This window comes from Chiloscyllium plagiosum, unplaced genomic scaffold (assembly GCF_037043375.1).
Source record: "Chiloscyllium plagiosum isolate Xiang-an unplaced genomic scaffold, Cpla_swu_hap1 HiC_scaffold_46, whole genome shotgun sequence".
Taxonomy (NCBI): Eukaryota; Metazoa; Chordata; class Chondrichthyes; order Orectolobiformes; family Hemiscylliidae; genus Chiloscyllium; species Chiloscyllium plagiosum.
This window is the reverse complement of record NW_028270184.1, coordinates 865,013-890,067: the sequence shown is the minus strand read 5'-3', so window position 1 is coordinate 890,067 and position 25,055 is coordinate 865,013. Positions and strand designations below refer to the sequence as shown.

Here is a 25,055-nt window from a genome sequence, read left to right as displayed (position 1 = left end):
ACTTGCTGCCTCAGGAATGGATAAGAATCTTCATAAGGGAATCCAGAAGGATCTGGTGGAAAGGGGCAAATCCTGTGCACCATACAGATATGGCGAAAATGATTACAATGAGAGAGATGTGAATCTGGACATGGAAGTCTAGGTTGTTTTGCACTGAATGAGAATAAAGTCCTTTGGGAGTTAGCCCAAATTGCAGCTCAGTGTAAACAATTTCAAGGAGAAAGATAGAGGTGAGCACAAGAAATAATGATTTATAGTCGATTCTGAAATTTAGGTTTCAGTGAATAAGACAGGAAGTTTAAGTTTCTCTCAGTTCTGTATCACCTTATAACCTTCACAATGAAAACCATACCAACATGCTGTGATGTAAAATGGAAATGCAAAGTTTGAACAGAACTGTATGAGTATTAAAAAAATCATTGCCCCATGGCTAATGAATCCACACTGGATACAGAGTGATTGACAACAAACTCTTTTTCTAATACTGAATTGCCAATCAGATGTCATTAGACCCAAGGACTGATTCACCTGGGAAGCAAGTTACCAAAATATGAGCCCTACCCTAAGTTCCACCGTCCACCCAATGCCCAAACAGTATTGTGATGCACTGTCTTAACATCTCTGGCAGGGCTTTCTTTTGTCTGCCTTCCACAACGAGGCAAAGCATTGCAACTCTCCTACCTCGCCCTCGCTGTAGTCAATGTTCCCAATTAGGAAATGATTAATAGTCCCATTATCCATACAGCTGCAATTTTCCAGACTGTTGAGGGCAGGTCTGCCTAATGAGGACCCAATTTTAATCAAATCTACAAGCCCACAGGTTACATTCTCAAATTCTCACAATTAATGGCTCCTTCATTAAAACCCAGCGTGCACCAACACTAAGCGCAAAGCATTTCTCTCTCAAAAGAATCCTCTTGCCTGTCAAGACTCCGAACATTCACAAAGCAGCTCGAGCCTGGCCACCAAATACACCGGAGTCAAAGGAGCCTGCTCTGCCTCTCACAGGAAGCACTGAAGCAGCAGTGAGTGCCCCTATTGCAACATCTATGGAACATAAGCTCACAACAAACTGAAAGTCATCTCTTATCGGGTCAATGAAATCAGGACATGACACAATCCTGACGTATTTATAAACCTGTCTTCATTCTTCCCAAACTGTAGACAGAAATCAGAAAACCGCTGAGCAGCTGATGCTGACAGTGGGGAATTTAGCAGTGGTAGTGCCACTGAACAGTATGAGGTGACAGTTAGTTTCTTTGTTTCTTGTGGCACCATAACCATCTTCAACAAATACTAAGCAACAGTCATCACTAACAAGAGAAAATCTAGCCAAAAACGTTTGACATACAAAGGCAATGCCAACACCAAATGTCCTACTATCAACATCCCACGGGTTACTATTGACCAGAAACTAAACTGGACCAGTCATATAAATACTGTGGCTGCAACAACAGGAAACAAGCTGAGAATTCTACAGCGATTAACCACCTTCCCATTGCCCAGAGCCTGTCTAATATTTACAAGATACAAGTTAGGAATGTGATGAAATACTAACAAAGTGGCACAGTGGGAGGATGCTGGGCCCATAACCCAGAGGTCAATGGATCAGAACAATCCTCTGTGACTCTAAGCTTGCAACTCCACAACACCAAAGAAGCCTCACCATCCAGGACAAAGCAACCCATTGATTGACACCTATCCATCAAAATCCTGGAAATCCCTCCCTAACAACATTGTGTATATACCTACACCGCTTGGACTGCAGTAGTACAATGAGCCAATTCACCTTCACCTTCTCAAGGGCAAATAGGAATGGATAATAAACACTGGCCCAGACAACACTGGTTCCATGAAGCAAACTGTCAAATTAAAACCTGCTTTAAATTTTTAACAAGTAAAAGAAAACGATGAGGCCTGAGCTACCAGGTTAACAGTGAGAGAATAGATAACTCTCCCTGCTCATCTTCAGAGAACACTATTGCTTTTGCTATATTAATTTCATCGAGTTTAATCTCAGCTGCAGAAGTGTTTGGGATACAAATCACATTTGCTCAGTATAGGTGATCACTAACACTGAAACAGCGGTCCTATCCAGTCTTTGACATGAACCATGTTGTAGAGATAAAATAAAATATTCCATATTGCATGATGAAAAATCAAATGAACAATTTTCACACAGAGAAGCTGAAAACAGCAATTATAGTAATTTAGAGAAAATGGAGATCAAATACTGTAAGGAGATTATAAATGCATTATATTAGTAAGCAGGAGCACTGAAGAAAGCCCCTTGGTTCTAACCAACCACCAGTATATGCTCATTCATACACTCCCCCAGACTGGGGCTCACACTATCAAAACACCCTGAAGTGATCCTGAGATACAGGCAAACAGCCCCCAACCCTCTCACAAGTGAGGAGGACTGAACATACAGGATCCTCCTACAAACAGACCCAGCAGGACTCCCGCATCACAGGGATTGTACTTGAAAACTTCAATGATTTTATACTTTTCCACCTTCATGTACTCTGACTAATCTGTGGGAACAATCTTTCATCAACTAATTGGTTAGTCTACCATTCAGGCTTCCTACAGGGATGTGATTTGACCATAATAAGATGGAATTCTTTCAGAAGTTATTTCGGGACCTAGGGTATGAGTAACCTGAGTTAGGATGTGTGGTGAGTATATAGGAGTTCATGAAACTCACCTTGCCTCTAGTCTATTTGAGACTTCCAGATAAAAGATGGATTGTAGAGATTACTCAACAGCACTTTTGTAATATCACATTACTCCTTTTCGTCTTGCACTATTGTCCCTATGCACTTTGAGAACATTCCTTAAGACAGGCATGTTCAGTTTCTCCTTTACTCAGTCTCACAGGGCGTGTACACTAAACTAGGTGTGACTAGATATTATGGAAATGTCATGGTCACTAGTGTACTTCTGAACTGTAAACCACAGCATTGAGACAGAGCATAAAAACAGGGGTCTGGAAACATATCCTGTTAGGAGAGAGCTTTATCCCAAAGTAGCCAGAAAATCATGACCTCATTTTGTTCGATGTTGTATGGTTTTGGGAACCACACACTGCTTGGGGCAATGATCAGCAAACAAGCCTCTCCATGATGCACACAACTTGGAAGCATATCCAGACCTTGGATCAAGCTTCAATGTTGGGTCAGCCAAATATCGTTGAGCTAAGATGGGCAGAATGGTCGCCCACATCAGTGCCCACCTTGATCTCATTCTGTTGTTTCATCTCCGCCTACCCATCAAAGGCACCACTCCGACATGTAGAATCCTGAGCAACTGGCAGCACTCATACTGAAGTCACAGAGCTGTCCATTCAAATACTATTCCAGAGTTTGGAGTACAATTTTCCAGGCTTGGTTAGAGAGCTGAAGGGAAATCATATTTTCCTAAGTGCTGCCATTCACACTGGACAGTAAACTAATTTGCTGAGTGCCCTTTTAGGTAGATGGAGAAGATCCCATGTGGGGGATGAGCAGCAGGGGTTCGGCCCACTGTTGTCAGATGAAAACCTAACCCTTAACAGATACCTGAATAAGGACAATCTGGTGAACATTGCTATTTGTGGCATTTGATTTGATTTATTATTGTCACTTGTACGGAGATGTAGTGAAAAATATTGCTTTGTATGCAAACCAGACAAATCATACCTTATATAAGTACATCAGGTTAACAGAACAAAATGCAGAATGCAGTGTTCAGCTACATGTAGAGAGAAGTTACAGAGAAAGATCAACTCTAATATATGAGGGGTCCGTTCAGAAGTCTGATAACAGTGGGGGAGAAGCTGTTCTTGAATCTGTCAGTATATATTTTAAAATTTTTGTATCTTCTGTCTGATGGAAGAGAGCGGGAGAGAGTATAACCGGGGTGGGAGAGGCCTTTCATTATGTTGGCTGCTTTCCCAAGGCCACGGGAAGTATAGACAAAGTCGATGGAAGGAAGGCTGGTTTTGGCAATGGACTGGGCTGCATTCAGAACTCTCTGCAATTTGCTATGCTCACATTATGTGCCTCCTACACCTCAGCACTATGCAAAGGCTGTGACAATATGATTAGCCACGCTTTGTGCATTGGCTTAGACAGTGAACTGCCCTGAGACAGACTGATATGGTGAGCAATAGCACTGAAGATAGATTCTGTGCCCGAGTGCTGTCTTACACACTCAGTCCTTCGACAGCATCAAGGAGCACCACCCCATGCCCCCAGTGTAATTCTCACTCTTCCTCTGAGCACCCCTGTACAGGCTGTATCGGCAGTGCCTAGCAATTCAGTCTGTCAGTGGCTGGGCTGTGAGCTACCTGACAGTTCCATTACTGACAGTCAAAGGTGACAATCTCAGCCCACTATCACCACTCTGGAATACTACACAGAACGGATATTTGGTGGGCCAACTCCTGCCAAGAATATTTAGGGTTGACACAGAGCAGAAACACTCCATGGTAAGGATACAATTATCTGCCTCCATAATGCGTAGGACTGAGAGACTGCATGAATACACATCCCCTTTAAGAATGAAAGCAGGTCCTGACAAAGTAGCATTATAACCGAGCTGCGAACTCAGCGGATGAGTGGGCTTTGTTGCAGGGTTGCCTTGGAAACCCCCAACAGTTTATAGCACTAACAACTGCTGTAGACAGCAGCTAACTCCTTCATGTCTCCACCTGTCTTCAATGCAGGCAGAGTAATTACCAGGCGAAGGATGAAAGACCAAGCAGGCTTATGATTATGACGAGTTCCACTAACAATTCTTTAATTTTTGACGTAGGCAAAAACACAGAAACCCTCAACGATGAAATGAGGAGCAGGGAAAGAGTTTCAAAATGTATGGCAGCATCAAGCAGCATTTCAACATCTCAACTGACTAACAGACAATTTCCTAACAGTCAGCTTGGAGCGGGGGTGGAAGGAAGGGAAGAGTTAAAGGAGCCTATCTCAGTCTCTTATAGAATCACTGGGGGCAAACAGAAATGGAAGCCAGTTAATTAAGCAGTGTGAAATCACAATGAGCCAGCATACACACTACAGAAACAGAAATCGCTTGAAAGACTCAGCAGATCTGGCAGCATCTGTGGGGAGAAAGCAGGGGTAACATTTCGTGTCAGGTGACTCTTCATCGCACTTGACAACTACTGACAGCTCACTAATTATGTAACCCTGTATACAGTACACAACCATCTCAGACATAGTGTTGGAAAAACTACACTGCATAGTCTTGTCATTCAAGAATAGTGTACTGGATTATGTAGGAACTGAGCAAACATCCCCCAGAAATCAAGGCATATACAGGGTCAGAGGAGATCTTGGAAATCAGTCTTTCAAAGGTGGGAAATTGGCATTCTGTGCTGGATGCTATATAAAAGGGTTCATACTCGTGACCTCAATTTGATTGAAAGCCTCTGAAGTGGTGTGGTAAACCGCTCAGTGTGAAAGCAGTTACCCACCACCAACTCAGGGACAGCCTCAACCATCTTGGCCACAACTCAAAAATACACTCTTTATCACTGCATTTGTGGTCTATCCTACACTGCCCTTGAACTGAGGGACTTGCTTAGCCATTTCAGAGGGCAGTTAAGAGCTAACCACATTGCTGTGGGTCTGGAGTGACATGTACGCCAGACTGGGTAAGGATGGTAGATTTCCTTCCCTACAGGATCATCAGCGAACCCAGATGGATTTTTATTATAATCAATGATAGTCATGATACCATCCATGGAACTGAGACTAGCTTTCCATTCCAGATTTTATGAATGGAACTCATGCCCCGCTAGCTGCTGTGTCTCAAGAACATTAGCCTGGCCCACTGACTGTCAGCTTGGACCGAGAGTGAAAGGTAACACTCCCACTGCATGATTGTTTCTGTTGTAAAGTCTATCATATCACAGGGTCTGTCAGAAAGATTAGGAGCAAGAAAGTGGTGAAATAAAAAGCCAGTCAGAGAGAGTTTACAGCCAAAGGAACTTGAAAACACAAAGTGAGGGGAGCAGCACGTCAGCAAGTTTGGAGTGGGTGGAGGGGGGAACATTGGGGGGAAAGGGTGTCAGGGAGCGGGGGTAGGGTGTTGGAGTCAGGCAGCAAGGGCTGGGGGGTGTTAGGGATATGGTGGGGGTCAGGGAACGAGGTGGGGGGGATGTGGGAGTGAGGGAGACGGGCAGAGATAGGGAGAGATCAGCCTTGATTGCATCCCTTCCCTAGTGATCAGAGCTGAGGTTCTAATCTCTGCTTCCAAACCAAATCAGCAAAAAGAAAAAATGGCATTTTATAAGCAAGCTCTGCAGCATAGCACTTTCACTGGCATTTTGATTCATTTTTGAAATCAATTAATGGCTAGGAATTCTTTTCCTGAAATTCACGCTTGTTGCATCTCAAACCGGAACACTGTGAAATATTTTTCACTGTCCCTCCAAGTGACAGAAACTTTGAAATACGACCCATGTGTAAAGATCGTACAAGCCTATTCTGCATGGTGCGAACAGACTGCAGCAACACCAAGCTGAAGGACTGCAGGTTACAGTGCAGCCTCAAACCTGAGAATGAATCACTGACCGCTGCACTCAGTCCAGGTCCTTGGGGCAATCTCAGCCTTGGTCCAGCAGTTTAAACAGCTCAGATAACAGTTAGCTTCTCAGCAGGGCAAAGATTTCATTCAGTAAAACCCTCTGCCAAGTCTGACTCTGTTCCCAAGGCAATGACAAGCACATTTACATTGGATGCCAGGAGAGAAAACCCAACAGATTTTAGGTCGACAGTTCAGCTCCCCCTGGCTGCATAGCAACCAGAATGAGGAGCTGATGGGCTGCAGGCTGACAGGCAGCCACCTCAGAGTGTCTGCTCAACCAAACATCAGCAGCGTCACCCACACGCCAACACAGGCTCGCTGTTCACCCATACAGTAACTACACATGGCCACGGAGCAGCATCAGGAAGACTTGGCAAAATTCAGCAGTAAATGCCTTCCCAGACCCTCATTCCACACCCTTTACTTCCCTGAGGGTCAGACAGCTCTTCAATGCAGTGACCAGACTCCAAAACAAGAGGCAGGATGAAAAACCCCTCTCACTCCCATCCCCAGCTGATAAGAAATGAAACCTGGGTCTTACCTTTTGCAGACTGGAAGAGTTCAGCTGAGTTTTATCAATTATTTTAACAGCAACCTGCAGCAATGAGAAAGATATCGTTAATTCCAAATTGGAGACTCTATATTTCACACAATCCAATCAGCAAATCTCCCAACTGTCTCTCGCCACACTCTGGAATCACCCACAATCCACATTCCGATCAGGAATACCATCACGCACTTTCACTCCAAACTGGAATCTTGCCCTGCACAATGCTACCGGGAGTTTCCCCACCTGCTTCCAAAGCAAAGATCAGGAAAGCCAACTCCATCCTACTGTTTTCAACAGGAATACGCACACCACACCCCACCAAATAAAACAATTCAAGCCAGAGCCCCCCACCCCCCACTACCATCTGAATGTCATTCCGCCCCCAACAATCTGAGCTGGATACACCCCAAACTCTCGTGCCCGACTCCTTCCAACCCACCCAATATTCCGAGCTGGGAACCATACCTATAATCCAATTCAGAGTCCGCCCCTGCCACCCTCATAATTCCAGCAGGGACCAAATCCATTAATCAGATCCAGAATCCTCCTCCCACTCTGACAATCCAATCTGAAATTATCTTCCCACCACCTCCAAACCAATCCAATCTGGATTCCCATCACCCCCACCCATCTTCAACACCCCGGTCTGGAAATCCCTCTTCCTCCTAAGGCTCCGACCAGGAAAACGCTCTCCCTCCCAAGACTCCCAAGTGTGGAATCACCACTTACTCCCAATAGTCTGATTAGGAAAGCCCTCTTCCTCCCACACTCTGGTCAGGAATTTTCACCCTCTCTTCCTCGACACCCGGAGCTTTAACCACCCCAGCTCTTTGGGAGCTCTGATTGGGAATCAGCCAGCAATCCTGATGATGCGGTCTGAAATCCCTTCTCATCTCAATGTGCTGCTCAGAAATCCTCGTGCCCACCTCCAACTTCACAGTGCTTTGACTGATCCTAATCACAAACACCTACATCTCTTCCAGGAATCCACTCTGAAATATGTCTCCCCTTTTTCAAGTTGCTGGCAGGAAATCCTCCTTCTCTCAGCCATCGTTCCAAACTGGAACCAGCCTCACCCTACAACACTCATCAGGAACAACTCTTTCTTTACCCAAACTCAGACCTGGAAACACTTTTCTGTCACCCACTCCCCCATAAATCCCTCAACTCTTTCCCAGTGTCCTGCTTGGGAATTCCTCAACTCTCTCTTAGTCTGAACTGATGTCCTCTCTCACTCCCCTTCCTTCTCTTTATGAGTGTTCCAATCAGGAATCCCTCTCGTTCTCTCCTGGAGCTCAGAAACTAAGTCCCCTCCACAAGCACTCAGCCTTCTATGCTCGCTTTGAGCAGAATTTCAGCAGAAAGGTAACTCCTATTCCGACAAGTCCTGACGAACTATCCCATCAGTCACTGCATCTGAGGTCAAATCAATTTTCCTTCGCATGAATCCAAGGAAAGCGATGGGACCAAACGGAGTACCAGGCCGTGCACTCAAAGCATGCGCAGATCAACTAGCAAAGGTCTTCTCGGACATCTTCAACCTCTCCCTGCAGCAGGCCACTGTCCCTGCCTGTTTCAAAAGGGCCAACATCATCCCTGTGCCTAAGAAGGCTCATCAGCATGTCTCAGTCACTACCATCCAGTGGCCCTAACTTCAGTGGTCATGAAGTGCTTTGAAAGGCTGGTCATGCGTTAATCAACTCCAGCCTCCAGACTACTCTTGACCCACTCCAATTTGCCTATCGGACCAACAGATCCACGTCAGATGCCATATCATTTACCCTTCACTCCTCCCTAGAGCATCTTGACATAAAGAACAGCTACGTAAGAATCCTACTCATTGACTACAGTTCAGCCTTCAACACTATTATTCCCTTGAGACGGATTACTAAACTTCATGATCTCGGACTAAGCCCCACTCTCTGCAACTGGATCCTCAGTTTCCTGACCCACAGGCCACAATCAGTGAAGACTGGTTGTGTTCATCCTCTAAACATGGAGCCCCCAGCCCGGAGGGTGCACTCAGCCCCCTACTATACTCACTCTATACCCATGACTGCGTCGTCAAATACCAGACTAATGCCATTTACAAGTTTGCTATTGACACCATCATAGTTGGTTGAATCTCAGATGGCGACGAAACAGATTACAGACGGGAGGTGGAAGACCTGGAAAAATGGTACGCTGAGAACAACCTAGCTCTCAATGCCGACAAAACCAAGGAATTCATTATTGACTTTCGGCGGGATGTTACTCTTCTCCTCCCCACCCTCCACACCCCTTACACATTAACAGCACAGAGATGGAATAAGTGAAGAGTGTCAAGCTCCTGGGAGTGGTCATCCACAACAAGCTTTCTTGGACTCTTCATGTGAACGCACTGGTTACAAAAGCCCAACGTCTCTTCCTCCTCAGGCAGCTGAGGAAATTTGGCATGACGGCAAACACCCTCGCCAACTTTTATAGGTGTGCCATCAAGAGCATTCTGTCTGGATGTATCACTACCTGGTATGGCAACTGTACCATTCAAGAGCGGAGATGGTTACAGAAAGTGGTGAACTCGGGCCAGACAACCACAATGGCCAACCTCCCATCTACAGAATCCATCTACCAGGCCCGCTGTCAAGGAAAGGCACCAGCATTCTCAAAGATCCATCCCACCCTGGCAACGTTTTTCTACAACCTCTATCATCAGGGAGAAGGTACAGAAGCCTGAACACTTGCACCAGCGCAGTTTCAAAACAGTTTCTACCCTACTGTTAGAATACTAAATGGATTAACAATCTCTTAACATTCACCTGTACCTGTGGTTTTGTTTTTGCCACTTTTTACCTGTCATTTACTTGTCTATGCTACTTAACTCTGTGATCTGTCTGTATTGCTCGCAAGACAAAGCTTTTCACTGTGCCTCGGTACACGTGACAATAAATTCAATTCAATTCAATTCAAAATGAATGGTCAATTCTCTTCAACGTGTCAGCCTGCTCAACAGGAGGCAGTTTTCAGCTCAGCAGGAACACTGACCCACAGGAATCAGCAGCAGGGGGTCAAGAAGGCACACTAGAGAATGACGAAAAGATATCTGCCTTTGGTGTGCAATGCCCCTTAAGCAGTTGGCAGCACTTCAAATAAACACTGTTTATATATGTGCAGAATGAGCATTATAAATAAAGAGGGTAGTGGTTAATTTGTTAAACATGTCATGGAAAAATGTTGTGTCACGTGTCCAAGGCACCTCTTCCCACAGCAGATCCTGGAACAGTCTGGACGGTATATGCTGCTTCTCTGAATCAGCACTGACCCAGCCAGTTTCAAACTTGTGCATCCTGTTCCCCCACAGCAGCTCGATAACCGAATGCCGTTGTAGTAACTCCAACCCAGAGAAAGCCAGGTGGAAACTGGGACAGCGAGCCCAACAGAAACCAGTGCACAGCAATCTCCTTCCTCTTGCATCAGCTGTGGAAAGGGTAGGTTTTTGACTTGAAGTTCAGGCCAAAGCAATGGAATATTAGGACCGGTGAAGGCCAGAGCATCGTGCGAACAATGCAACCTTTGTGTAATACTAGATCAGGAATTCATGGCCTTACAGGACAAGTGGACACGTCCTCCATCTCATCAGAAAGACAACACTGCCATTTTGTCAGTGCTGACCCTCTGATAATGTGGCACTTCCTTAGCACTGACCCTTTGACAGGGAAGAGATGAAGTGGGCTAGGGCGAGACAAGATGGAGAAGGAGAGTGCGAGGGTGAGACAAGGGGGTAAAGTCAAGATGAGAAGAAAAGGTCAAAAAATCAAAGTGTCCGGCCATTCGGCCCATCGAGTCCACATTCCTACCCAATCCTTGTATGCCTGCATTTCCCATGGCTAACCCACCTAGTCAACACATCCCTGGACACTAGGGGCAATTTAGCATGGCCAATCCACCTTACCTGCACATCTTTGGACTATGGGAAGAAACCAGAGCATCCAAGGGAAACCCACACAGACAAAGGGAAAATGTACAAACTCCACAGAGTCGTCAGGGGAATGAATCGAACATGGGTCTCTGGTGCTGTGGGACAGCACTGCTAACCACTGAGCCACCGTGTTGAAGCGAGCGGAAGAGGTTGAGGCAAGAGAGTGAGAGAGACAAGGAAGAATCAAAGGATGAGGTAAGAGAGGGGGATGAGACGAGAGAGACAGAGAGAGAGAGAGAGAGAGAGAGAAAGAGAAAGAGAGAGAGAAAGAGAGAAAGAAAGAGTGACACAAGGAGCAAGAGGGCGAGATGAGGCAAGAGAGAAAGAGAAGAAGGACAAGCACAGGCGAGAGAGTAGGGATAAGATAGAGAGTGCGGGAGCCAGGGTAAGGGAGCACATGTGTGAAAGAGAATAGGAAAAGCAAGAAAGAGGCTGGTTTGGGAGATTTGCATGCCAGCGGGATACAGAGGGCAGTCTCGGCACTTACCTCTTTGCCAGTGAGAACATGCCGTGCCAGCTTGACCTTGGCGAAGTTGCCTTTGCCAATAGTTTTGAGCAGCCTGTAGTTTCCAATGTGGGGAGTGTCCTCGGCAGTGGTAGCGATGGAGCTGCGACATCGCGGCATGCTGGACCTGCTGCTCGACTTTGACTGGACCGGTGGGTCTGGGTGACCCCCTGTGTGCTGTAGAAAACACAAAGGCAATCAGCAAGTGTATCCAACACAGGAAAAACCCAAAAAGCACAGGATCACATCTGGAAAAACAGATATTATTGTGGCTACAAAGAGATTGATCATAGCAGTGTTCTCAGGATAAACTTAGGGCCGCTGCTCAAGATCAAGTAAATATAAGCTTCTTAATAAAAACTGAAGTGCCAGCTAAGTGCAAAGTGACAGATAAGGAAAAGAATGAACTCTCTGTCACCTGGGAATAACTTCCAAATTTGAACTTTATATTATTAACTTCTAACTGGAAAGGCAGTTGAAGTATCTGAAACAATTGGAGCTAGCGAGGTGAAGTTAAACAGGGATATGGAGGCGCACGTGGTGGAGATACAGAATTACCTTGAACTAACTAAGCAAATGGTCTAAGAGCTTCAAAAGGATTAAACAACCTATTCCTGTTCCTATTAAACAAGTTCCAGGAGGGCTGAATGGCCTCCTGCTGTCGAGTGCAATGGGATCGAAGAACTAAGTGGCCTCCTCCTGTTCCTAACAGGCTGAATGGCCACCCTATTTCCAGTGAAGACTCAGGGAAATGGCACTGGAGCAGCAAGGTGATGGAGATGGCATCAAACTTGGCTCTGTCTCACTCATCGCATTACAAAGAGGTAGGCCATGTGAAGCAAGTGCAGGTTAAGTGGGGGGTAAGCAATGGGGCGCAGATCAGTACAGGATTGGGGTGAAGTGCCAGGTGAGGGTGTAAGGTGGTGTGCAGTCTGACATGCAGAGTAGTGCAGATTTGGGATGCGGTGCAGGGTGACGTGGGGTAAGGGGTGGGGCTGGACTGAAGTGCAGGTTGGGATAGGTGCAGGGTTGGCGTGGCGGGGGGGGGGGGGGGGGTGAGGTATGGTGCAGGGTGCAGACAGGGGTGGAGTGCATAGGGGTGCAGGGTGCAGTGTGATGAGTGTAAGCTGAGTTTCAGGGTTAGGTGTGACAAGAATAATCAGAAAAACCACTGCATCCATTATCCATGGAGGAAGCCTGGGTGAGGAAGCTCAGCTGCTCACACCCTCAGTGTTGCCTCTTGAGCATGGTGGCATGTGGCAGGGAAGAGGGAGTCGCGACTGCAACCAGAGACCTTACACCAGTCAACAAAACAACAGAAGAGCTGGCCATACTGCTAAGAACAGCTGTGAATCTCAGCAATACTACCCCACAAACCAGAGAGATTGTTGTCATGAGTATTCCTGAAGCAACTAGAACAAGCTTCTGATTAATTCACAGGTAGTCATGCACCTCCTTCATCAGGAAAATTACAAATTTTAAAATATTTACTTTCTTCACTTTAACTGATTAAAACATCACTCATCAAGGACTTACTTTACCCTTTTCTCAATGGCAAGGAATCTTGTGGGTAACTGTAGAATACACACACCCTGGAACTACAGGCCACAAGACAGGGTTCTCCAGTTGGGACACAGCGCAATCCAACACAGAGCATCTCTAAGTAACGTGGTCCCAATCTCTCCTCCTTAGCGATCCGCTGCCAAATCTTTGCAAGATCTGCCCAGTTGGCCTCACGCTCCCTGACCCCAGCTCTTCAACCATACCTCACCGCCCCCCCCCCACGCCAACCCTGCACCTATCCCAACCTGCACTTCAGTCCAGCCCCACCCCTTACCCCACGTCACCCTGCACCACATCCCAAATCTGCACTACTCTGCATGTCAGACTGCACACCACCTTACACCCTCACCTGGCACCTCACCCCAATCCTTTCAGTTACACATGTGGTCAGTCCTTGGAGAAGTGGAGAGGGGGAATACCAGGGAATCCATGCTCTCACATAATGCCTTCCTTGTCAGAGATAACTCCACCACAGTAGGCTCTGTCCACTACCATTCCATCTCTCACATCTCATGAAAATTCCAAAATGAAAGGCTGAGTGAAAGAAATGGATGGCCTGGGCCTTTTCAAGACAGGCAGGATCTGTAGAGCTCGCATACACAAGGTACTGCAACTCCTTTTCTGCTCATTTAATACACATAACATCAATCCCCATCAAACATCCTTCATATAATCGATTACAAATTCTCACCAGAGAGAAAATGAATAGATATCTCCCACCAAAATCCCAGGCAACAGCACAGAGGGAACTTGCAGCTTCATAGCACAGAAATAAAAGCTACTTCTGCCTCCAGGCTGTGAGTCTTTAAAAAATACATCAGCTGAACTGGTGAAAGATTCAACTGAAGAAGTGCGGAGGTGCAGGCTGAGACTGGTGAGGTTCATTAGCTAGCCTGCTCGCATTGGACAATCTGAATCTGGTCTCATTCAAATATTCAGTCCCAGCTGGGGGAACAACTCTTGCACACCTCTGCAACAGACAGCTCTCAAAATCATTCTGAACTCTGAAAAGCCCACTCTGTGTTGGCCAAGTGCCCCAGCTTAGATCCTTTACCACAGGTCAGTCAGCTCCCAGTTTCATTTCCCTCCACTACACCAGATCATGAGATAGGGTCTCTTTTCCAGTGTGACCCAGCAGAGAGCAGTGGCAAGCTTCCTGGGGAAAAGGCTGGGTATGGTACTGCGCTGCTTCAGACATACTGCACTTGCATTCCCTGCACCACACCACTCACCCAGGATATATGCCAAGCCCACTTTTGGAGAGGAGTGCTGAGACGCATAGAACACACTCACTGTTCTGGCCACTTGTTACCATTCAGCCTTAAAATAGGGAGTGAGGCCAATAATGACTGTCTCACAGGCAGGCTCCTGGGTAAGGTACTCAACGGTAGGCCACACCAGTAACTGCACACTTCAACAGGAAAGAGTGAGTGAATGAATGTGGGTCAGGGGAAACCTTTCTGGATTCCTTTACCCTATCCTCAGATCTTGCCTTTAATCACTTCCCTCTGAACTCCGATTTACTCCACGGGTAACTGGGAGGAGAAATCAATAGTTTCATTGTTTCCCCAGGCCAGGCCTTTCCACAGGGGAACAAAGCCCCAGTACGCAGTGTATTATGGTTGGAGCAGAGCCAGTGCCCAAGCAGCATGGTTCAGAATGTTAACGAAGAACAAACAGGCACTGGCTGTCTGAGCTACTTAGCTTAACCCTTTAAAGCCCCAGGCAGTTCTCCATTCAGCTTCCCTTTTGCTTTCCCAGGGTCAGGACAAGCCTAACATTGCTCACCCAGTCGACCCCAGCACAGATGTTACAGAAAGGACCTTCACAGCTGTGTTTTGCCCCAACCCACAATTTGAGCTCTCAACCTCTGAGACCATTGGCACAGCTCAATGAGCAGTACAAGAACCTCACTATTTCTTCAACCTCAACCCCCCCCCCCACCCCAATAATTGACTGATGGGACAGAAACAACATGGATTAATGAGGTGGAAATCACATTTGACAAACCTAACAGTTTTGTTCAGGATGTTACAAGCAGAGATAATAAAGGGAAAACCAGTGGATTTAATTTAATTGGTATTTCAGAAGACTTTTTCCAAGAGTCGCAGACAGTCGGTTCACAAACAGGGAATCTGAGCACACAGGATTGGGGTAGTATACGAATGTGGAGTGAGGATTTGTTATCAGGCAAAACACAGAGTGGGAGTAACTGGGTCATTCCCAGGTTGGCAGATTGTGACCAAGGATCTGTGCCTGGTCCTCAGCTCAAGATTGATATCAATGATTTAGATATGAAGCTAACTGCATTATACCCCAAGTTTTAGATGACACAAAAACGATGGGAATGATACTGTAAGGAAAATGCAAAGAGACTTTAAAGGGATTTAGACAGGCTGTGAGAGAGTAGATGGCAGGTACAACACAGTAAGGAAAAGTGTGAACTGTAGACTATTTCTGAACAATTACAACATTTAAAAAGCATCTGGATGAGGATATGAATAGGATTTGGCCAAATGCGACTATTAATTTCGGATACCTGGTCAGCATGGACGAGTTGGACCAAAGGGTCCATTTCCGTACTATACATCTCTATGCATCTAACTGGGCGGATTGAGATTGGAAGAGAGCTGACGTACAAAGAGACTGAGTTGTCCTGGTCCAGGAGTTACTGAATGCCAGCAAACAATTCGAAAGACAAACTGTTAGTATTTATCACAAAAACAGCCCAGATGTACTGCTTCAATTACACAGAACACTGGTGGTGGTGGTGGGGAGGGGGAGGCAAGAGAGAGGGAGAAGAATGAGGCAGAAGGAGGGATTAGAGGGATATGAGGGAATGAGAAAGAAGGTGGAAGAGAACAGGTTAGAGCTGCAACAGCACATTTTTAAAATGAATTCATCTGTCAACATTTTCGCAACAGATGGCCAGATCGTGATTCCTTAAAATTATTTTTTACTGCTGAGAACGAGGTGTGAGGTTTAAAATAAATTATCTCTTCACAAAGGTTCAGGCAGGCTAATAGCCCCCTCCCCCTCCATCCATAATGAAACAGTGGTTCAGACAAATTAACTTGCTCCTCACATTTTAATTCCTAGATTACTCCATTTCTGGAATGGACCTTGTGTTTTCTGCTGTGAAGACAGAGAACATATTTCTTCAACACCTCACAATTTACTCAGTCCCCACAATAATTTATCCTGTCTCAGCTTCCAAGGGACAAACATTTATTTTTAGTTACTCCCTTCTTGTTATAAACTTCTAAAAGCTCCTGCAATCTGAAATATATTTGTGTCTTGTTCAATCTTATACTCCAGGCAAAACTGAGGACTGCAGATGCTGGAAACCAAGTCCAGATTAGAGTGGTGCTGGAAAAGCACGAGGTCAGGCAGCATCTGAGGAGCAGAAAAATCAACGTTTCAGGCAAAAGCCCTTCATCAATCTTATACTCCACCTTCTCCATTTTAGAAAAATTAACTTTATGGTCTCCCAACATTCAAACTTGTTACAGTTTGTTTTTACTACTTTATAAGAGTCTTCATGGGTTGGTCATGAATCATACTGCATGGAAACAGACACTTTAGTCCAACTTGTCTGTGCCAACCAAGTTTCTTAAACTAAACTAATCCCATTTGCCTCCGTTTGACCCACATGCCTCTAAACCTGGAAGCATGTGAAGAATCATCTAGTCTCGAAACATTAGCTTGCTTTCTCTCCATGGATGCTGTCTGATCTGCTGTGATCTCCAGCATTTGTTGATTTCAGTAGATTTTGCTCCTGTCTCTAAACCTTTCCTATTCCTGTACCTGCCCAAATGTCTTTTAAATATTGTAACCGTACCTGCAACTACCACTTCCTCTCGCAATTCATTCCAGATATGAACCATAGTGTGTGAAAATGTTGCCCCTCAGGTTCACTGAATATCACCACACTCAAATATCTTCTAAGTCATTTCCAGATAGCCACAGGGACATACGCTCAAGCTGGCCAGCTATGCAGCACCTTGAGAAACCCACGAGTGTGTACACAGAGCCTGTATTTCCTGCTTGGTTAGATATTGCTGTTTTTATTTTCAAGCCTACGAACGTGATACCACATAGGAATACTAGTCACTTCCGTCTCTCAATTCAGCGTACAGGATGATTGCTCAGCTGTGTCCCACATGCTCAGTCTCCGGGCAGGAATTTAACATTGACTAGCCCAAAATAGAACAGTCTGATTTGACCCAGCACTTTGCTGACTTACTTGCCCTGTTTCACAGTTTCAAGGACATGCCTCAAATACCCTATAAGGTAATAAATACACTTTCAGCAACAGGGAATCACATAACAAATATGATGCAAAAACATTCCTCAGTACTGGGCAAATTCCTCAAAAGGCTTCCACACTCAACAGTGGGTAACTGGTTAGTTAAAGCAAGAACTACAAACCCTTGAGCGAGAAGGGAAGTCCAATCATAGAGACGTACAGCATGGAAACAGACCCATCGGTCCAACCCGTCCATGCCGACCAGATATCCCAACCCAATCTAGTCCCACCTGCCAGCACCCAGCCCATATCCCTCCAAACCCTTCCTATTCATATACCCATCCAAATGCCTCTTAAATGTTGCAATTGTACCGGCCTCCACCACTTCCTCTGGAAGCTCATTCCATACACGTACCACCCTCTGCATGAAAACGTTGCCCCTTAGGTCTCTTTTATATCTTTCCCCTCTCACCCTAAACCTATGCCCTCTACTTCTGGACTCCCCGACCCCAGGGAAAAGACTTTGTCTATTTATCCTATCCATGCTCCTCATAATTTTGTAAACATCTATAAGGTCACCCCTCAGCCTCCGACGCTCCAGGGAAAACAGCCCCAGCCTGTTCAGCCTCTCCCTGTAGCTCAGATCCTCTAACCCTGGCAACATCCTTGTAAATCTTTTCTGAACGCTTTCAAGTTTCACAACATCTTTCCGATATGAAGGAGACCAGAACTGCACACAATATTCCAACAGTGGCCTAACCAATGTCCTGTACAGCCACAACATGACCTCCTGTACTCAATACTCTGACCAATAAAGGAAAGCATACCAAACACCTTCTTCACCATCTCATCTACCTGCAACTCCACTTTCAAGGAGCTATGAACCTCCACTCCAAGGTCTCTTTGTTCAGCAACACTCCCCAGGACCTTACCATTAAGTGTATAAGTCCTGCTAAGATTTGCTTTCCCAAAATGCAGCACTTCGCATTTATCCGAATTAAACTCCATCTGCCACTTCTCAGCCCATTGGCCCATCTGGTCCAGATTCTGTTATAATCTGAGGTAACCCTCTTCGCTCTCCACTACATCACCAATTTTGATTAAAAGGTGAGCGACAAAAGAAGCAAGGGTCATCGTGAAACCAGTGAGTGGTTCAGATTCAAGTTCAGAAAGTATTGCTCAAGGATGTGGTCAAAGTAGGTTCAATTGTAGTTTCCAAAGCAGAAATGGATAATTACCTGCAGAAAAATGATATGCAAGACGACAGGGAAAAGGCAGGAATTGAAAGCAGCTCAATGCTCTGGCACAGACTAGCATGGAAGGAACAGGCTAAATGGCCTCCAGCTGTGCTTTAACCAATGTATGATTCAAAGAAATTATCCAATGGAAACCAATATATACATTGAATAAGGGGCAAGCTAGGTGAGGAAAATGCCTAGGTGATCCTCCCCTCCACAGTTAAGTACAGGGTTCTCAGCCCAAAACACCTCACCTCTTCCCTGCTACCCCCTTCTACCACACTCCTTAACACAACTCTTTCTACTGATCAACTGCTAACCTGAGCCCAGCAAGTCTGTACAGCTATTCTCAGTCAGCTGGTGAATCCTTCCACCGTAGGACTTGTATTTACAGAGCTCGGGAGCAAATTGCTAGAAAATTCAAGAAGCCATTCACAGCCTATCAAACCCCACCTTGCCATTCAGAATCAATTGCGTTCTCAGTTCCCAGTCTATGAAACTGCACACACGTATCTCACTAGTGACAGAAAATTAATGTTTGTTCTAACCTGTTAAATGTACTCATCACAAATACCTATCGATTCTTAGTTCTACTATGCTGCAAGTTCATTGTGGGCTAGGATCATCTGCTGCGCTTTTCCAGCGATTCTCCTGCTCCTTGGATGCTGCCTGACCTGCTGCGCTTTTCCAGCAACACATTTTCAGTTAGGATCATCTCAAGTCAATTCCAGGGTCAGGGAAATACAGATAGTAAGAAAAGAGAATGTCACTACACTAACTCAACATGACTCCTCAGACAGCACCTTCCAAATCAACAACCACTTGCATCTAGTAGGACAAGAGTAGCAGATACATGCGAACACCACCCACTGCAAGTTCTCCTCCAAGACACTCACCATCCTGACTTGGAAATATATCGCTGGATCAAAATTCTGGAACTCCCTCCCTAATGGCATTGTGGGTGTCCCAACAGTAGAAAGACTGCAGTGGTTCAAGAAGGCAGCTCACTATCACTTTTACAGGGGCAATTAGGAATGGACAATGATGTCCAGCCAATGATACTCACAGCCCATAAAATAATTTGAAAATTCAAATGTGAAATGTTGCTTTGCAGAGTGCGAGCTTTGAAAGAACTTTGAAAATGATGCAGACCCTCCAACCACATGGCATCAACGTCGACTTCCGTTTCCTCATCTCCCCTCCCCCCCACCTTATCCCAGATCCAACCATCCAACTCGGCATGACCTGTCCTACCTGTCCATCTTCCTTTCTACCCATCCGCTCCAACCTCCCGTCTGACTTATCACCATCACCCGCTCCACCTGTATCTACCTATCACTTTGCCTGCTACCCCACCCCTACCTTCCTATTTTCTCTCAGTCCCCTTCCCCCTAACCCCCCACATTCCTGATGAAGGGCTTATGCCCCAAAACGTCGATTCTCCTGTTCTTTGGATGCTGCCTGACCTGTTGTGTTTTTCCAGCTCCACATTTTTCAACGAAGAAAAGGATGCTTCATCTCAAACTCCCCACCTGCTACACAACTCTTCGTAAAATGGATGCTCTCTACTAACCTTAAGCATGTTTCTATTGGTCTCAGCATTGTTCACAGCCATGCTCAGTGACATCAAGGTATCAGACTGAGACAGAGAGACACAGATCTTGATATTGAACTCTATCTTTCTTTTCATGTCTGTGTTGAACATTTATCTTACACATGGAAGCTCAGACCAGCCAAGGCCAGAGGTCAAATAGAGACCATACAGCTTCATTAGCAGTGGGGGATAGTCACCTTGAAATGAATGCATTCACATGTCCACTGCAGCATGCAGTCCTCACCACATCTCAGGGTCAGCTGTAGCCCAGTGGTCAGCACAATCACCTCTCAAGATTTCCAGTTCAAATACCATTTCAGGACTTGAGCACAACAATCAAGGCTGGTGCTCCAGTGCAGTACTCAGGGAGCACTACACCATCAGAGATGCCAGTTTTCAGATAGGATGCATAACTGAGGCGCCAACTCCCTGCTTTCGTGATGCAATATGACACAACACAAAGAAAATTGACAATCCAGTTCACTATTTAGGTGCTGGTGGTGACAGACTGAGAAATTTACCAGATGAGTAATCCAGAGACACTGGCTAATGCTCAGGCACAAATCCCACCATAGCAGCAGATGGATTAACTTAGTAACCATGGAACTGAACGCTAGTTTCAATGATGGTGACCATGAAACTATCACTGATTCTCATAAACTCCCACCTGGTTCACTAATGTCCTTCATGGAAGAAAATATACTATGCTCATTTGGTCTGGCTGACATGTTACTTCAGCAATATGGTTGACTCTTAACTGCCCTCTGACATGGCCAAGCAAGTCATAGTTCAAAGGCTATTAGGGTTTGGGAAACAAATATTTCTCTTAGCAGTGACTGCCACATCCCACAGCGGAATATTTAAAACAATCCCATTGTAGCTTGCTGTACACATTTTACCACTTCACAACAGTGACTTAGTCACAGAGATGTACAGCATGGAAACAGACCCTTCAGCCCAACTCGTCCATGCCGACCAGATATCCCAACCCAATCTAGTCCCACCTGCCAGCACCCGGCCCATATCCCTTCAAACCCTTCCTATTCATATACCCATCCAATTGCCTCTTAAATGTTGCAATTGTACCAGCCTCCGCCACTTCCTCTGGCAGCTCATTCCATACACGTACCACTCTCTGCGTGAAATAGTTGCCCCTTAGGTCTCTTTTATATCTTTCCCCTCTCACCCTAAACCTATGCCCTCTAGTTATGGAATGCCCCACCTCAGGGAAAAGACTTTGCCTATTAACCCTATCCATGCCCCTCATAATTTTGTAAACGTCTAGGAGGTCACCCCTCAGCCTCCGAAGCTCCAGGGAAAACAACCCCAGCCTGTTCAGCCTCTCAGAGTAACTCAAATCCACCAACCCTGGCAACATCCTTGTAAATCTTTTCTGAACCCTTTCAAGTTTCACAACATCTTTCCGATAGGAAGGAGACCAGAATTGCACACAATATTCCAACAGTGGCCTAACCAATGTCCTGTACAGCCACAACATGACCTCCCAACTCCTGTACTCAATACTCTGACCAATAAAGGAAAGCATACCAAATGCCTTCTTCACTATCTCATCTACCTGCGACTCCACTTTCAAGGAGCTATGAACCTCCACTTCAAGATCTCTTTGTTCAGCAACACTCCCTAGGACCTTACCATTAACTGTATAAGCCCTGCTAAGATTTGCTTTCCCAAAATACAGCACCTCGCATTTATCTGAATTAAACTCCATCTGCCACTTCTCAGCCCATTGGCCCATCTGGTCCAGATCCTGTTGTAACCCTCTTCGCTGTCCACTACACCTCCAATTTTGGTGTCATCTGCAAACTTACTAACTGTACCTCTTATTCTCACATCCAAATCATTTATGTAAATGACAAAAAGTAGAGGACCCAGCACCAATCCTTGTGGCACTCCACTGGTCACAGGCCTCCAGTCTGAAAAACAACCCTCCACCACCACCCTCTGTCTTCTATCTTTGGGCCAGTTCTGTATCCAAATGGCTAGTTTTCCCTGTATTCCATGAGATCTAACCTTGCTAATCAGTCTCCCATGGGGAACCTTGTCGAACGCCTTAGTGAAGTCCATATAGATCACATCTACTACTCTGCCCTCTCAATCATCTTTGTTACTTCTTCAAAAAACTCAATCAAGTTTGTGAGACATGATTTCCCACACACAAAGCCATGTTGACTATCCCGAATCAGTCCTTGCCTTTCCAAATACATGTACATCCCGTCCCTCAGGATAAAAGGCCAAGAAAAGAGGAACGAAAGTGAAAATCTCCTGTGATAAACCGCAAAATCACTTCCTCATCAGCATGAAGTCTCAGCAAGGTTCGTTGGCAAATGCCTATTGAAGGTCCCACTTTGTAAAAACAAGGCCACAGTGTATTGATCTGGGGAAGAGGCCTTTCAAACACCAACAGCCTTCCTGGACCCTACCTTCATGTCTGTGCGTTGGGTCTCTCTCTTGCCCTTCGCGAGGGTTAGTTCCACGACCAAAGAATCGGTGTTTACAGTTCAGGTGAAACAAGATGAAATCTCGAAGCAGTTAAGAGCAGCCCCACCCCAGTCAGGCAGTGGAATCTCAGAGGTAAAAGACTGCAATCCTGGCTGCTGCCCTGAAAAGGTGCGGCCCTTTAGTTAAACACTTCTCACAGGATTACACGTTAACGTTTCGCGTCTACAGGTGCAGGAAGTACAAAAGGTCCAGAAACCAACATGAAAGTTCCACTTCACCAGCAAAGCGATCGGGATCCAATTACCAGCAAATCACTGAGGCTTTCACCGTCATTGTGAAAGGTGAGGCACTGAGCTCAGTTTCAAACTGCAATAATGCCTCCGAAAGTTTTATCATTTCCCAGTGTCACGGGGTCACGGCTCAAACTCGGCACCTTGGCAATACGAAAGCCCAGAACTCTAGAGATTGTGAGCGATGATAAGCTGTAAGCAGAGTGTACACTGGGTGCTACAGAGGTTGTAAAGATTGTCAGGAAGTGCCAAGAGTCGAACTTAGACCTGCCCGAGAGCACAAATTCAGGGGAAGAGGAGTACGTGTAACATTAACTCATTCACCGCCTGAACCATACAGGCATGCAAAACTTCATTACAGATAATTTCAAACATTCCTCATGGCATTTCGGAACTCAAATCAAGGCTGGTACTGCCAGTCCTGTATAATGGGGGAAAAAACATTCAAAGATTCACAACTTGGCAGGTGGAACCACAAAGAGGGTCAGTCAATAGGGTTGGGAGTGAGAAGGGGGCAGGACATAAACAACACACTGCTGAGGGATGGGGGGAGGACTGTGATAGGACAGTGGGGCAAGATACCAACAGAGGTGCAGGGCAGAGTGCTTCAAGCTGTGGTAGGACTGATAGGGGGAACTCGGCATTTCTTCAAAACTACTCCAAAACTTCAACAGTGCAAATACAACTGTATTTCGCCAAAGTGACCTTTCGTGGATGGTCTCACACACACAGTTTGACCAGGAATGGCATCACCACAGAGGCTAGCCCTTTGCTCACATTCCGAGACTGGCACTGATTGGGCATGGGGGCATATCTTTTCCTCTACAGAACAAGACTGAGCACTCCTCAAAAGAATTTGGTTGGCTACAAAGTTCAGGGACAGCAAATGGTCATGAATGCCATTCTCCAAATGTACACCTTTGCTTCTTTTACCATTAGAGATGCGGAGCTCTACTTTAGGCAGCCAGATATCAGCCAAGGCATGACAAAGGAAGGATGGTGGTGGTGGTCAGTGAGGTCGCATGGGTTTATATGAGAGAGATCAACATCAAGGTGTGTCTTTTAACGATTCACTGCAAGACTAAATCTTGCTACTGACCAGAACTTCAGGTTAAACTATCAGGGAAATGGGGGCAGCACAGAAAGAGAGGGAGGTTGTGAGGAGCGGCAGGGAGAGGAGAGAGGGAGGAGCAGGGAAGGAAGGAGATAGTGAGAAGTGAAGAGAGGGAGCAGGTGGGGGTAGACAGAGACAGATTGGGCATCAAAGTGAGGGGGCAGCAAGGAGAGAGGGGAAAGTCAGAGAGTGAGGGATAAAGATAGAGAGAGGGAGGGGCAGAGATAGCGTGGCAGAGAGACAGCACCTGGCAAGAGGCAGATTGACAGAAACAGTAAGACTTCCACCTATCAGTTGCTATTCAGTAACCCCACCATGCCATGACCTGCCTGTACACAGAAGTCGGAGTTGAAAAGTGAGTCAATTCTCCTACTCTTCGGATGCTGCCTGACCTGTTGCGCTTTTCCAGCACCACACGTTTAGACTCTGACTGTCCAACATCTGCAGTCCTCACTTTCTCCTGGCTGCATATGGAGGTCAGTCAAGGGAGAATCAGCAACCTTAGAATGCCCTTTTAATCCTAATTATTTTGAACTTCTAGAAAGTGATTGATATTTGAAGCACAGACAGTAATTTGGTAAGAAAGGGAATGAGAAATGGACAAGAAGGGGAATACAAAAAACATTTGAAGTTTTAATCTGAATGATGACCGCTAACAAAGAACTTTCAGAACTGAATGTCACCATCACAACATGCATCTGTCAAGCTGATTGCTTCATTCCAGGGGTACGTCCCGAAATATCCAACCTTGGCCAGAACAGGAACAGCCAATATCCTTCCAATTGCTAATTTATCAGATAGCCCAGATTTGCACAAACCAAATCTCTATTTTTACAGCCAGAATTTCCCAAGATAACACTTTCCAAAGTACCCCATAGTGACAGAGCCGCGCCAGAAACACCCTCAACCAAGCCTGTACATTGAAACTCTCTTATCAAACATG

General features: G+C 45.7%; 1 protein-coding gene across 6 annotated transcripts in view; it reads right to left on the bottom strand.

The window, feature by feature from the left end:
- mark2b (MAP/microtubule affinity-regulating kinase 2b) overlaps positions 1 to 25,055 on the bottom strand; it is a 193,215-nt gene that overhangs the window by 101,930 nt on the left and 66,230 nt on the right. For 5 of the 6 annotated variants that reach the window (XM_087983805.1, XM_087983803.1, XM_087983802.1 and 2 more), the window contains exons 2-3: positions 11,587 to 11,781; positions 7,133 to 7,186 (exon numbers count right to left, since the gene is read on the bottom strand). In XM_087983805.1, the coding sequence (XP_087839931.1) occupies positions 7,133 to 7,186; positions 11,587 to 11,781 (249 nt within the window). Of the gene's footprint in view, positions 1 to 7,132; positions 7,187 to 11,586; positions 11,782 to 22,689; positions 23,214 to 25,055 lie in introns of those variants that run through there. The other variant, XM_087983804.1, reaches the window with a different exon arrangement.